General features: G+C 35.4%; 1 protein-coding gene across 1 annotated transcript in view; it reads right to left on the bottom strand.

Moving 5' to 3' along the window:
* The window catches only part of nell2a (neural EGFL like 2a), a 113,243-nt gene that overhangs the window by 65,225 nt on the left and 30,518 nt on the right, over nucleotides 1-17,500 (bottom strand). Inside the window, exons 6-10 of the mRNA XM_079603335.1 lie at nucleotides 15,603-15,675; nucleotides 15,439-15,521; nucleotides 13,417-13,545; nucleotides 10,158-10,260; nucleotides 3,842-3,933 (exon numbers count right to left, since the gene is read on the bottom strand). Coding sequence (XP_079459461.1) covers nucleotides 3,842-3,933; nucleotides 10,158-10,260; nucleotides 13,417-13,545; nucleotides 15,439-15,521; nucleotides 15,603-15,675 — 480 coding nt within the window. The remainder of the gene's footprint in view (nucleotides 1-3,841; nucleotides 3,934-10,157; nucleotides 10,261-13,416; nucleotides 13,546-15,438; nucleotides 15,522-15,602; nucleotides 15,676-17,500) is intronic.

Genomic DNA, 17,500 nt, shown 5'->3' with positions numbered 1-17,500 from the left:
CTGATGTCCCCAGAGTGTGTGTGTGAAGTTTTAGCTCAAAATACAAAATTGTCACTTTTTGAGGTTGAGCAAAAACACACAGTTTTTGTGTCTGTCCCTTTAAATGTAAATGAGCTGGAAAAAAAAAATAGTTCCTACCAGCCGTTTGTTGTAGTTCTTAAAAAGCGATTTCTTTAAAAGCAAATATCTCCCTTTGCTCTGAACTTTGAGCGTTGTAACTTTGCAGATGTTGTTTATGATCAAACAGCAACATTACACACTAACTACAGTTAGAAAACACAACATTACACACTAACTACAGTTAGAAAACACAACATTACACACTAACTACAGTTAGAAAACACAACATTACACACTAACTACAGTTAGAAAACACAACATTACACACTAACTACAGTTAGAAAACACAACATTACACACTAACTACAGTTAGAAAACACAACATTACACACTAACTACAGTTAGAAAACACAACATTACACACTAACTACAGTTAGAAAACACAACATTACACACTAACTACAGTTAGAAAACACAACATTACACACTAACTACAGTTAGAAAACACAACATTACACACTCACTACAGTTAGAAAACACAACATTACACACTAACTACAGTTAGAAAACACAACATTACACACTAACTACAGTTAGAAAACACAACATTACACACTAACTACAGTTAGAAAACACAACATTACACACTAACTACAGTTAGAAAACACAACATTACACACTAACTACAGTTAGACAACACAACATTACACACTAACTACAGTTAGAAAACACAACATTACACACTAACTACAGTTAGAAAACACAACATTACACACTAACTACAGTTAGAAAACACAACATTACACACTAACTACAGTTAGACAACACAACATTACACACTCACTACAGTTAGAAAACACAACATTACACACTAACTACAGTTAGAAAACACAACATTACACACTAACTACAGTTAGAAAACACAACATTACACACTAACTACAGTTAGAAAACACAACATTACACACTAACTACAGTTAGAAAACACAACATTACACACTAACTACAGTTAGAAAACACAACATTACACACTAACTACAGTTAGAAAACACAACATTACACACTAACTACAGTTAGAAAACACAACATTACACACTAACTACAGTTAGAAAACACAACATTACACACTCACTACAGTTAGAAAACACAACATTACACACTCACTACAGTTAGAAAACACAACATTACACACTAACTACAGTTAGAAAACACAACATTACACACTAACTACAGTTAGAAAACACAACATTACACACTAACTACAGTTAGAAAACACAACATTACACACTAACTACAGTTAGAAAACACAACATTACACACTCACTACAGTTAGAAAACACAACATTACACACTAACTACAGTTAGAAAACACAACATTACACACTAACTACAGTTAGAAAACACAACATTACACACTAACTACAGTTAGAAAACACAACATTACACACTAACTACAGTTAGAAAACACAACATTACACACTAACTACAGTTAGAAAACACAACATTACACACTAACTACAGTTAGACAACACAACATTACACACTCACTACAGTTAGAAAACACAACATTACACACTAACTACAGTTAGAAAACACAACATTACACACTAACTACAGTTAGAAAACACAACATTACACACTAACTACAGTTAGAAAACACAACATTACACACTAACTACAGTTAGACAACACAACATTACACACTCACTACAGTTAGAAAACACAACATTACACACTAACTACAGTTAGAAAACACAACATTACACACTAACTACAGTTAGAAAACACAACATTACACACTAACTACAGTTAGAAAACACAACATTACACACTAACTACAGTTAGAAAACACAACATTACACACTAACTACAGTTAGAAAACACAACATTACACACTAACTACAGTTAGAAAACACAACATTACACACTAACTACAGTTAGAAAACACAACATTACACACTAACTACAGTTAGAAAACACAACATTACACACTCACTACAGTTAGAAAACACAACATTACACACTCACTACAGTTAGAAAACACAACATTACACACTAACTACAGTTAGAAAACACAACATTACACACTAACTACAGTTAGAAAACACAACATTACACACTAACTACAGTTAGAAAACACAACATTACACACTAACTACAGTTAGAAAACACAACATTACACACTCACTACAGTTAGAAAACACAACATTACACACTAACTACAGTTAGAAAACACAACATTACACACTAACTACAGTTAGAAAACACAACATTACACACTAACTACAGTTAGACAACACAACATTACACACTAACTACAGTTAGAAAACACAACATTACACACTAACTACAGTTAGAAAACACAACATTACACACTAACTACAGTTAGAAAACACAACATTACACACTCACTACAGTTAGAAAACACAACATTACACACTAACTACAGTTAGAAAACACAACATTACACACTAACTACAGTTAGAAAACACAACATTACACACTAACTACAGTTAGAAAACACAACATTACACACTAACTACAGTTAGAAAACACAACATTACACACTAACTACAGTTAGAAAAGTCAAATCATAATCAACCAAAATGACCATAAAGAGTTGTGAGAACATCTGATGCGTGTCTACGGAGCACCGAAAGGGACATGGTGATGAAAAAAACATGAGATGGGAGGATAAAACATGCTTTTGCGTTCCTCGCGGAAACTTTGTGCTCGAATGCAAAGTTTCTCGGGCAACGCAAAACATTTGTGAGAGAACGCAAAATCATATGTTTTTTTTCTCCCATCTCATATTTGTGTATCATCACCATGTCCCGTTAGGGTTAGTCAGATCCGCGGCAAGTCTTAAAGTGACAGCAGCCTAATAAACCTGCTACTGTCCATCATTAATGCTAATCAAGATACAATAACTTGCAGCTCTTGGCTGAATAACCTTTGTAGCTTTAATAAGGATTAATCTATATATTGTGGCTATATATAGAGCAAGCTAAAATCTGACCTGGCCTGACTGGGCAAGTAGAAGAAATCCATTGAAATACATGTAATCGATTGACAGTACGTATGTATACATATATATATATACAGTGCCTAGAATAAGTGAACACATGCTAAAGTTGACTAAAAAGAGGAATAAAAAATTATCTTTTGGAAATTGATCTTAATGCACTTAATTAACTAAATGAGGAAAACTCCAACCTTTGAGGACACCAGTTTTCTTTGTGAATGAATAATGTATCGTAAATAAATAAATGTTCTTCCTTAAAACACAGTGTGCATAAGTCAGCACACCCCTGTGTTAAATCCCCATAGAGATCGGCAGATTTATATTTTTAAAGGCAAGTTATTTCACAGATCCGGGATACTATGATCCTGATAAAGTTACGTGGCCTTTGGGATTAAAATACATCCTCACACACTCTTCACCATACCTAGAGATCGGCACGGGGTGCTTTCCATAAGATCATCTCTCAATGCAAATCAAGCCAGATATTAGGCGAACTGAAATAAACCCGTGCCGCTCTCTAGTTATGGTGAAGAGTGTGTGAGGATGTATTTTAATTCCAAAGGCCACGTAACTTTATCAGGATCATAATATCCTGGATCTGTGAAATAACTGGCCTTTAAAAATATAAATCTGCCTGCTTATAATAATAATTGTGTATGTATGTATGTTTGTACGTATATATATATCTATATACATACTTATTATTATTACTATTTTATGTTATACCAATACATAGGAGCCGTTGTAAAGACGTACCCTGCATTCGAACAGCTGGCAGAGTCCTGAGGGATGATGAACAGCTCGACGCAGTCCGTCCACCAGCGTCTGCTCCGAGAACAAGCACATCGCTGCAGAGGAACACAGACACGCTGATACACTCCTCCACACACACACACACACACCTGCAGGCGGCCCGGCCCGATACTGATACCAGCCAACATATTCTCTACTGTTTTTCCTGTTTCCGTTACTACAATAAAAGTGAATTGGGTCCAAAATAACATTAAAGCTCGTTCACACCAAGGACCTATAACTATAACTATAACTATATCTATATCTATAACTATAACTATAACTATAACTATATCTATAACTATAACTATAACTATATCTATATCTATAACTATACCTATAACTATAACTATAACTATATCTATATCTATATCTATAACTATAACTATAACTATATCTATATCTATAACTATATCTATAACTATATCTATATCTATATCTATATCTATAACTATATCTATATCTATATCTATATCTATAACTATATCTATAACTATATCTATATCTATATCTATATCTATATCTATAACTATAACTATAACTATATCTATATCTATATCTATAACTATAACTATAACTATATCTATAACTATATCTATAACTATATCTATATCTATAACTATAACTATATCTATATCTATAACTATAACTATATCTATAACTATATCTATATATATAACTATAACTATATCTATAACTATAACTATATCTATATATATAACTATAACTATATCTATATCTATAACTATAACTATATCTATATCTATAACTATAACTATATCTATATCTATAACTATAACTATATCTATATCTATAACTATAACTATATCTATAACTATATCTATATATATAACTATAACTATATCTATAACTATATCTATATATATAACTATAACTATATCTATATATATAACTATAACTATATCTATATCTATAACTATAACTATATCTATATCTATAACTATAACTATATCTATAACTATATCTATATATAACTATAACTATAACTATAACTATATCTATAACTATAACTATATCTATAACTATAACTATATCTATAACTATAACTATAACTATATCTATATCTATAACTATATCTATAACTATAACTATAACTATATCTATATCTATAACTATAACTATAACTATATCTATATCTATAACTATATCTATAACTATAACTATAACTATATCTATATCTATAACTATAACTATAACTATATCTATATCTATAACTATATCTATAACTATATCTATATCTATAACTATAACTATATCTATATCTATATCTATAACTATATCTATAACTATATCTATAACTATAACTATAACTATATCTATAACTATATCTATAACTATATCTATAACTATATCTATAACTATAACTATAACTATATCTATATCTATAACTATATCTATAACTATATCTATAACTATAACTATAACTATAACTATAACTATAACTAAAACCAATAACGTTGCAACCAAAAAATGTTGTGTTGTTAATGTTTTTAACACCTTAATGCGTCTCATTGAGCAGTTTAGAAACAGGAGATAGTATCGTTTACATTTGGAGATGATATAAACCATCATGCAAATGAGTCTATGTAAGTTTTGAGTCTGAAACATTTTCCAAAATATCATATTTTATGTCCTACAGTAAATTATGAGGATTTTTTTTTTTTTTTTTTTTTTTTTTTTTGCTGAGCTGTTCTTTTTAAGCTCACTTTACTTTGTTATTGAAATGATAGTTTGAATATTTGGAAAGTTTCACACAGAAAGCATGACGTGACTCAGCAGAAAACCCGAAATGAAACCTGTGCCGGTGATTACACGCCGTAATTACTCCCAGGACAGCAATTATTTCCTCATCCGACTTTAAACACAACACGACTTACAGAGAACCTTTCTCAGAAACTAGAAAAGTGTCTTCTGTTTGCCACAACAATAACCAATGACTCCCTGAAATCATGCACTGTAAAGAATGATCGTGATTTTAACGGTAAAAGACTAAAAAATGCTACAGTGAAAACCTGTTAATTGGTTAACAGAAAGTTTCCGTACTATATACGGTAAATAACTGTGATCGATCTAATAGTACATTTCATGTAATTTTACTGTAAAATACCGTTAAATTTACAGTTTTTGAAAGTGAAAAAGAACAACTCATTGTATAAGTTACGGTGAAAAAACGTAAATTGAAATTCCCACAATTCCCTGCGTGACACTTCACATTTGATGTATTTTTGTTGAAATAACTATGTTTCTTCATAGTTTTTTCTAATCAGTTATGTACATTATGGTTTTATGTTACATTTAATGTTGTTAAATTAATGTTTATTGCATTTTTAAAATTGCATGTGTGTTACCATGATGGTGTTTAATGTGTGTGTGTGAATGACACTGTGCAGCTTCTATTTATTAGTTTTAAAGGGACCGTTATTATGGAATTTTGAAATTTACCTTTCATGTAGTGTGTAACATAGATCTAAGTGAACAAAAACATCCTGCAAAGTTTGAAATATGAAAGTGCACCGTATATAAAGTTATTGTCTTTCAAAAGTAAGAGTCGACTCTGAGTCATTTTCATGAATCGTTAGAAGACCGAAGCTTTTTCTCTGACTAGATGACGTCAACTTGTCAAGTTATTTGAATACGATACGCCCACTTATTGCGCTCCAAGACCAGCAGGGAAACATCATGGCGACGAGACGCTGTGTTCTGAAGTGCGGCTCAAGTGAAGTCAGCATTTGAAGACTAAGTGGCTACAATTCATATACACAACTATACCACAGAAGTATAGTCCGAGCCTTGTGCTTTGTTCGCGCCATTTTGAAGACGATTGCTTTACCAACTTAAATGCACTCAAACTTGGATTCGCGAGCCGGCTGATATTGAAGGAAGGTTCAGTTCCAAGTGTGTTTGCATCAGCTTCCTCCTCCGTATCACAACCTGTAAGTGTTATTAATAATTGTTGCTTTTATGTTTTATGTAGCATGCTTAATAATTATTTTGTTTGTTGTGTAAGCACCGTTTAGCTTCTAGGTCTTCAATGACAATTGTATTGAGATATGTGAAGTGTTTGTCGTTGTTTTCGGAGTTGTCTAAAGAATAGAGTAATACCTCGTAGTAACGTAACTGCATTTTTTTTTTTTTGTAAAAACGTTATGTTTATGCATCGGGCTAACGCAAACAAAGACTGATTGTGCTTTTACAATATGAACTCTGGGCTATGCTCGCTAACATAACATTAAATTCTTTATCTTATTTTTAGTTTTTTACTACAAACTACAAAGCAGTGGACTATAATCATTATTATAACACGATTTAATTGATAAAAGCATCATTGTACTCCGTGTTAAACAGTAAGTATTATCTCTGTAAACACTGCTGGGTCATCTGACCAATCAACGCAGATTAGCGTCGCGCAGAGGAGGGGTTTGAAAAACGAGTCGTTGAACGAATCATTTGGGAGTCGGTGAGCAAATCAGGTATAAATAAATGCATATTATACGACAACAAAAGTGTTTTTTGTCATTGCATGCACGTAAAACTGTTGTTGGGGACTCCCTAAACAACATTAGGAACATTTTAAATGTCATAATAGGTGCCCTTTAACATACTTGTGGAATGAGCTTTGATTGATCATGTGACTCTCATCACTGCTGTGATTGGTGGTTATCAGTGTATTACAAAAATACTAAACAGATATGAATACTTCAATAGAACGGTAAATTCACATTATATCAGATAATAAAATACGGTTTATTACTGTCAATTTTAAGTTAAGTCTGTAAAACCAATAACGTTGCTACCGTATTTTTGACGGTAAAGTTCTGGCAACCACAGCTGCCGCTTTTTTACCGTAAAAAATCACGGTTACATTTTTTACAGTGTGTGTCTTTTTGAGAAGAGGTGAGCTGTTACCGAAGTAAGTTTGCTTATGGAAATATCTTCTCTTATTCAGAGAACGATCATCATTAGGCATTAAACACGTCTTTAGCAGTAATTACACTGAGAGAATTGCATAATTAAAGCTGGTAGATCATATTCTTTAACTGCAGATGTGTGTGTTTGTCCAGTGTTTTGAGGAAGAACTGAATGTACACACAGTGTCTGGCACAGCAGGAGATATTCCCCGGAAACAAAACCGAGACGCTTTGAACCAAACGGCCACAAACACATCAGAACGACAGCGAACCCTTTATAGATCATATCTGATGAGGCCGATCCGGGAGTGTGTGTCAGCTAAATCAACACAGATGAACAAATACTCACAGATTAATCTTTAATGTGTTATAGTTGAGCTGAAGAAGTTGAGTTTTTTAAAATTAGGCTGGAAAGTTAAGTCCTGCTAGCTTGTAGCTTGTAATAATTGCATCATGTATATCATATATAATTTTATAATATGTATAATTATAATATATATATATAATATTTACAGGTGAAACTCTAAAAATTAGAATATGGTGCAAAAGTTCATATATTTCAGTAATTCAACTTAAAAAATGCTGGGTTGTTTTAACCCAATTTTGGGTCAAATATGGACTAACCCGTTGGGTTACATTTTTAAATTGCATTTTTGATCCAACGTTTGGGCTAGTCCATATTTGACCCAAAATTGAGTTAAAACAACTCAGCATTTTTTAGAGTGTAATATATTATATAGACTCATTACATGCAAAGTGAGATATTTCAAGCCTTTATTTCTTATAATTGTGATGATTTTGGCTTACAGCTTATGAATACCTTTTCACAATACTCTAATTTTGAATTTGGGGTTTTCATAAGCTGTAAGCCATAATCATCAAAATTATAACTAATAAAGGCTTGAAATATCTCACTTTGAGTCTATATAATATATTAGTTTCACCTTTTAAGTTTAATTAATGAAATATATGAACTTTTGCACCATATTCAAATTTTTCAAGTTTCACCTGTAAATATATATATTTAATATGATAACAATACGACATTTTAATTATAGAGCAGTTTCTACTGTACTGTATTTTTTATTTATATAATATAATATTTATATAAAATTATGTGATTTCAGTTCATACATAAAAAAAATAGGAGATATTATATCATGATAGCATGTAATAAAAAATAAAAAATATCAGTCACCTTGATATGTTTATGTTAATATATGCAAATTCATTTATGCAAATAATAAATATTCATTAACCGTATATAAAATTAACCAGGTGCAAAAAGCTGAATTTTTTTTTTTTTTATGTTGAAACCAGGCATGCTTGGTGATATTTTGATGTAATATTTAATTTATATGTGTTGTTATTGTTTAATTTTATGTAACCTTACGCTGCTCTCATGCTAAGGCTAACTCGTGCACGGTTAAAATGAAGGGGTTTTTGCTGCAGAAATGAGCGCTAACTCAGAAATTAGCATGGATATCAACTATGACTAATAATACAGCAGGGTCATCTTCACTTCTAAATTATAAGTGAATAAATCACCGTGACGATAATGACCCATATCAACACCGGCTCGTTATCGACGTCACGGTTACTCCTCAGTCTCGACACGAGGACAGAACAACACACTGCAGTTCATATACAACAAATGTTTTGTCTATAAAGTGGCTCGGGTTTAAAAGAAATATGCATTTGCATAACCCTCACAGGCTGCGTGTTTATTGGCTTGTGATAAATAATTGATTTGAATATGTAAATGTGCTGCTTGACACCTCTGGAGACGGAGTGTGGGTGTAGCTTAGCAACACAAGTGTGTGGTCAGTTGTTAGGCAACCTTGTGGAGGCGGTTGTAAGGAGTCTGAGTGTGTGTGTGTGTGTGTGACTGAGTGAGTAAGTGTGTACTGTATGTGTGCGTGCGTGTGTGTTTGTGTGTGAGGGTGTGCGTGTGTGTGTGCGTGCGTGAGTGCGTGCGTGTGTGTGTGCGTGCGTGAGTGCGTGCGTGTGTGTTTGTGTGTGAGGGTGTGCATGTGTGTGTGTGTGCACGCGTGCGTGTGTGAGTGTGTGTTTGTGTGTGTACGTGAGTGCGTGCGTGTGTGTGTGTGTTTGTGTGTGAGGGTGTGCATGTGTGAGTGCGTGCGTGTGTGTTCGTGTGTGAGGGTGTGCGCGTGTGTGTGTGTGCACGCGTGCGTGTGTGAGTGTGTGTTTGTGTGTGTGTGTGTTTGTGTGTGCGTGTGTGTATTCGCGTATGCGTGTGTGTATTCGCATATGCGTGTGTGTGTGAGTGCGTGCGCGCGTGCCTGAGTGTGTGTGTGTGTGCGTGCGTGTGTGTGTGTGTGTGTACTCACACAGGCACTCTTTGCAGCAGGATCCTGACACATACGCCGGGGTCGTACCATCAGGACACTCGAGCGGGGGACACAGAATCCTCTCACAGCGGACGGTCCCGTTCTGCAGAAGTTCAAGCGTTCAGTCAGTGCTGCGGATCTGATGGTGAGCAGCTCGTAGTAATTCATTACAAAAAATGCTGAAAGATTCTCTAAACGATTCACAGAATGATTCTCTAAGCGTAAAGCTATAGCTATAACGACCACTAAAACTATCATATAATTAATTAAATATATTTTTTAATGATTCACTAAATTAATAACTAAATAAATCAGACTTTGGAATCAATTTAATTTAATTTAATTTAATTTATTTTTTATTTTATTCTTTTATTTTTGAACAAGTCAACTATTTGCCAATGGCTTTCTAAAAAATTAATTCAATTCAAGATATATTTCTTACAAGTCGTATCTTACACAATTTTACTTCTCAGCAGATGTTGTTTTAATGATGTATTTCAATATGTAATGATAATTGACTGGAATATGAGATTAGTTTAGTTACTCTGTGACATCTAGTGTGTATATCCATTTTTCATAGATTTCCTCCCAGCGTCTGCAGGACCGCGCGTCTCCCTAAAGCATGACATCCGGCACTTTAAGCCAAATAAAGATAATGTTCCCTCACAAGCGGTCTGGATCTGCTGGTGGTTTCGCCGGGACGCCTGTCTCATCCGAACCGGTTCCACACGCCGAGATCACAGTGTGTTTGGACACATCGAGCGCATTAGAGACCAGCTAGCGACTAGCGTCTGCCACAGGAGCACAGGGACTTCTAAAGATAGGACAGAATCCCTCCGTCTGTCACTTTGCATTCGGCACAATATCCATCTTACTCGCGGATAATAAATGTGTAATGAGTGAGGAGGAAAGAAGAGAAACCTTTCAGCGTGTTCCCAGTTTGAAACGACACACATCTGTGTTTACATTAGCCTTGCTACACGTTTAACTGGAACATTCTGTTGCGTACGACCTTCGAGACGACATGCAAATCTCGCTGCCTTTCCAGTGTTTACAGAACAAGCACGCCGCTAATTAGCTAATTGCACACTGCTTGATTGGGTGTGCGGTGCTTGATTCAACGCCATTCAACTAGTAAAGCTACGACATTTCCACTGGATTTCACACGTTTTTTTGTTCATGAATATATGAAGCATTCTCAAGCACAAGATGGCGCTGCTTAGCACACTAGCTAATTAGCTACTCCATATTTCTCCTGCGTAAATAACATAAAGCAGTCTTTGCTCGTTCTACCGTAGTGACTGTAAAACCCGTAGTGTTTCTGAAGAGCGTTTTTGAAGCCCAAAGTGGGCGGAGCCGGCCGTCGCCATCTTGACGAATACGCACAACCGCCGTAGCGTCATAGAACGTCTCTGAAAAGGTTCACGCCCACTTTTAGGGGAAAACAACCCGGCGACCGCCATACACAGTATCGGATTGAGGACGCGTAACCCGTACAAACGTGCCAAAGAGTTGTTGTGTGGTTGGGTGCACCAATAATATTTGTAAAAACCCCAAATTTAAATGTATTCCTCGTGCACTCAGTAGCTACTCTAAATATAAAGACATAATATATACATTTAAAGATGTTTACTTCTTAAAACCGAAGTAAAATCGTTCACTGGCTACCTGGTGACTCGATGAGCTACGAGTAAATGGTTGTTAGACCACTTCTGGCCACTGGGTGGGGTTGTGAGACCAATTTGACGTTGGTAGAATGAAGGGACATGTTTTTAATTTGCCCAAATTAAGTTTATAAATGTATTGTTCGCGCTCTATGGAAGGCAGGGTGGACATATAATTACTCGACATATTGTAGTGATTTCTGAAGCTATACACGTCTGCCGGCTGTGTGCGGACGTTGTTTTGTGCCGCCATTTTGTATTGAAGTCTATGGGAAGTCTGGTTTGTTTTGCCCTAAAAAGGGGTGGTTACGAAATTGACAGTTAAGTTCCCGGATGTGGCGGTTATATGCATAGATATACATAATAAAGGCTAGATGTAGGGCTGTAAACGGTTAATCGCGATTAATCGAATCCAAAATAAAAGTTTGTGTTTACTTAATATATGTGTGTATTGTGTATAATTATTTTGTATAAATAAATACACACACAAGCATTTATATATTTAAGAAATATTTGCATTTATATACTGCATATATATTTTTATATGATTTATATTATATATAAATATAACTATTTTATATATAAATAACACATTTTTCTTAAATATATACATACATGTGTGTGTATTTATATATACAAAATAATTATACACAATACACACACAAACTTTTATTTTGGATTCGATTAATCGCGATTAATCGTTTACAGCCCTAGCTAGATGTCTTACGGCGGAGTCTCGAACGGCATCACCGGCGGCCATCTTGTCAAAGGGAAGCGTTCTGTAAGGCGAGTGATCTGCACGAACACAAATACTCTTATCTCACTGAAATCTTGTCGGATTAACAAACGGTTCGGTTTCTTACAAACATTAGTAACGTGTCTATAATTCTGGATGCTTGAACATGTTGAAATATATAATATTATAATTATTCATAAGTACGCAGTGTCATAGCTACATCTCTGACGTTTATAACAAACCAACCCGTTTGAAAATCGGTAGAAAAATTTAGCAAGTTATGGTTATTTAAAAAGTACATGCACCATTAAAACACAATGTTACGAGTGAGCGAGCTGACTGTGACAAGATGGCCGCCGTGTGCGGACGTCGACCTCCATTGGACGAGACATCTAGCCTTTATTATATGATATCTATGGTTGTATGTATTAACGACAATGTGTAGCGAGGCGGATTAGCTGAGGTGACGTGACGCTAACAGGCAGACAAACGGCTAGCAGTGACATCAGCGGGAATCCACCTGTCACTCAAGTGGCCACGCCCTTAATTATGCAGAACTTTAAGGCTTAATATAATTTAAACGGATGAGTTATAAAAAAATTCACCCCCCTGACAGGCGTCATGACGGGCAACATTAACTATATAGACCAAAACCACTTTTTGCACAAGACTATAAACACATTTTTTTAAGCTGTAAAGTTGAGCATTTTAACATGCGCGTCTATGGGATTGAGTCTCTTCTGCAGCCGGTCTCTAGTGGCCAGTGGATGAACTGCAGTTTAAATCACTCAGTGTTGATTCCAGAGAGAGACCAAAGGTTGCCGATTGGCGTAAACGTGTATATCCGTGTCGGACTCACCGAGCACGTGCAGTTCTTGCAGCCGTCGGTCCACGTCTGCTCCTCTCTGTAGGTCACTCCCTTCACGTGACACGTTCTCTCGCAATAACACGAATCCAGACCTTTCATCTTCTCCTCGGCCAGAGACAGCTGAGAAGAAAAGCACCCCAATTACCCCGCATCCCTGACAGAAAGCAGATGAGCAAGCGCCCGGGCCTGATTGATCATTTGCGATCGGCTGTTTGCATTTTTCATTAAGCCGGAGTTATTTGGACACGCTCGATCAGAGGAGTTTTTCCTCATCAGCGCCAGAGTTTTGTGCAGTTGGCAGCTGTGAGTTATTACAACAACATAAACAAGCCTTTAAATTCACAGCACAGACGCAGCCCAGATGTTCCCAAAAACTGGGCTCGGATTCATCTGTCAAACAAAAGCAGGAGAGACGCGGCGCGGTTACTGCCAGACCCGGACCGAGACGTTCAGCGGAAAACACTTTTAAAACATCCATTTGAGGAACCAAAGAAGATCCAGAACTATAATTATTAGATTAAAGTTGGAACGAAACTCATGTCAACTGCTGTAATTGTAGCTTTTTATACATTTTTCAGTATGACTTATCCATAAATATGTTCATACACACAACATATGGAATATATACAGGTACATTAGATGATATTAATGCTGAATATTAAAATATAACAAAAAAAATTGGAGTGGGATTTACTGTAAAACACATTTCTAAGAAATGTGTTTGCACCAATTTATCAAGTTTGTATTTGTAACTCATGTGGTTACATCTGTGCCAAATTTGCCGCTTTTAGATGAATTTGCACAAAATGACCTATTTATGTGCAACTACAGGTGAATAGGGTACAATTTAAAAATAATAGATATCACCATGAAACTTCCTCAGTTGATTACTTACACAAGTTCATAAAAAAATGTATTACAAGTTTTTGAAATTTGTATGTTTAATTATGCAAATTAGGCATTATCTCATTAAATATGTGCACTTATGCATATATTTTCGGTATATAGATCTGAACATATGATAAAGCCGGGTGCAAAATTATTTTTTCATTTTGATTACACACAAGATGAAAGAAGATGTTCAGAGGGATTTCAGGATATAAGCTTTCATTACCTAGGAAATCTAAATATTCTGTCCATAGCCTTAAAAAAATAAATTTTCGACATATTTTTTTGATTAAAATGTCACATAAATCAGGCCAGGAATGATTTATTAACAAATCCCTCTGAACATATCTTCAGAATACTGCTAAGTGTGTAACTGGAGAGTTTGGTGTACATCGGCTGAGATGTTTCTACTGGAGAATGACAAAAAACTCATTTTGAGAAAAAGGCATTTAAAGATTTGTAATGTAAAAATTCATACTTTTTTAGTGGAAACAACTATTTACTGACACAATATCTCATCAGATCATTAGCAACAACAATACAAACCACCTAAATCACATCAAAACTTATAAACACAGCATTTATGGCCTTCAACTGAGCAGAAAAACAGTCAGAAACACACATCTGAATGTCAGAGCGCGTCACGTGATGCATCTGAACCAATCACGGTGTCAGAAATAGACATCAGCCAATGAGATTTCGCTTTTAGAGTTAAATGACCATTGTACTTTCACGATTGGTTGCTGATTAAAAGGAAATGGCCATATTTGGATCCGACAGCATTGTACAGGAGAGAGAGAGCTTTCCAGCGGTGTGTGAGATTAAAGGAAGGAGAGAGAGATCGCGGATCATCATGATTTATAACGCCAACTTTTGTTGCATTTCAGAGAAATCTACAGACGCAAATAGACAAAGTTAGTAAAATAAAGACCTAAATGTGTATTTCTGACTTTTTTTCACCACAAGTCTGAAAGAAGACGTGTTATTGAAGACAAATAGCCCAAAATCTCAAAATTGACCAGTGAAAAAACAATGATGTTTGCCTGCCGTGTCTCGCCTTAAAGCCCCCAACTATCTGTTGTGTGTGAAAACAAGTCAATTATTCAGTGATTTTGCGTTGGTCACCTTGCTGGAGGTTTTGGCCAGGATGTCCTGGAGCTCCATGATCTTCTGCACGAGTCCATGGAAGTCATTGCAGGTCGGACAGGCTGAGGAAGACACGTACGTGAGATGCGCTAGTCATCGTGACGGAAAGAACTAAACAAAGTCTAGTAATTAACGGCACGTACTGCGGTTGAGGTCCGGGCATTGTGTGATGAACCCTTGCGGCATTACAAGGATCTGAAGGTCTTGCATCACTCCCTGCATGGAAAACACACGGCAATCAGTTCAAACCATAGACTGTAAACAAAAGATATATTCGTGATGTTTCTGAATAAAATACGTTTTTGAAGCCGAAAGTGGGCGGAGTCACTCCCGGAGAACCGATAATGTGCAGCGAGGCGGATTAGCTAAGGTGACGCTAACACACAGCAGACAAACGGCTAGCAGTGACATCAGCTGTCACTCAAGTGGCCACGCCCTTAATTATGCATAACTTTAAGGCTTAATATAATTTAAACGGATGAGTTATAAAATAAATCACCCCCCTCACAGTCGTCATGACGGGCAACATTAACTATATAGACCAAAATCAGTTTTTGTACCAGGCTCTAAACATGTTTTTTTCTTCTGTAAAGTTGACGATTTTAACATGCGCGTCTATGGGATTGACTCTCTTCTGCAGTCGGTCTCTAGTGGCCAGTGGATGAACTGCAGTTTAATCACTTCTGTGTTGATTTCAAGAGAGACTGGCTTGGTTCAAACACACATTTAGATCAGAGCAGAGACACATTCATTACATTTAATGACACTTTGCATGGCATTAAATAGAATTGAGAGAGTTTATTCAAAAAGCACTTAGCAAATGAAGACCTTGAGCTGCTCTAATGAATAATGCGCATGCAGACCCAGAAAGAAAAATGTGCGCGGTTATTAACGTGGAAAGTACGGAATGCCCCTCTATACAGTCGCCAGTCCTTCAGCAGTGCATTATGGGTAAAAATCCAGCTGGAGGTTCTGAAATTGTGGCTTTTAGATGTTCAAGGCTGCTTTTATTTGCTCGGGAGAATATGAACAGAAAGCTTTAAAGCACTATTAAGAGCGCAGGAGGACGGACGCGGACGAGCCTGACCTTTCCCAGGACATGTTCTCCGGATTAGCACCTGTTAAGCCATATTGCTTTTCTCATAGTTTCGATTTGCGGTTTATATTTAGAGGGTTTTATCTCCGTGTCGAATCAAACTTGCACATTTTTCATTCAGGATTCAGTCCAGCTGATGCCGGATGCCATGTGGAGATTATCCTTTATTATAATCAGCAGGATCCGGAGGTGTTCGACTGAAAGTGTGCTTTTTTAATGCAAAACATAGTACGCCAAAATACACACATTGACAGCTTCTAAAATGTAAACATTTACGTTCAATAAAAGCCTGTGTGTTTATGAAGTTGTCAATACATCGATATTAAGAGTCAAGGACGCAATAAATTGATCAAAAGTGACAGTGAATATATTTATAATGATTTCTTTTTCAAATAAATGCTGTTTTGAACTTTCTATTCATCAAAAAATCCTGAAATAAAAATGTACACGACTGTTTCAACACTGATAATAATCATAAATGTTTCTTGAGCATCAGATCATCATATTACACTGATTTCTGAAGGGTCATGTGACACTGAAGACTGGAGTAATGATGATAAATTCAGCTTTGATCACAGGAATAAATTACACTTTACTATATATTCACATAGAAAACTGCTGATTTACATTAGAATAATATTTCACAATTTTTACAGATTTGACTGTATTTGTGATCAAATAATTGCAACCTTGGTGAGCAGAAGAGACTTTTTTCAGAAGATACTTTTTTTATATATATATATATATTTTTTTAATCTTGCAGACTCCAAACTTCACTAACTTAATTATCTCTAAAGTGCTGCTGTACATTGTTTCCAATATTTCCACTGAGAAAGATTAATAACAGTGTAATAACAGTGTAATAACTGTGTAATAACAGTGTAATAACTGTGTAATAACCTCGTTTGCATGTGTTGCGTTAAGTTTCATTTTAAATGTCTATTT

This window comes from Phoxinus phoxinus, assembly GCF_949152265.1.
Source record: "Phoxinus phoxinus genome assembly, chromosome: 25".
Lineage (NCBI taxonomy): Eukaryota > Metazoa > Chordata > Actinopteri > Cypriniformes > Leuciscidae > Phoxinus > Phoxinus phoxinus.
This window is presented reverse-complemented; position numbering and strand designations above follow the sequence as displayed.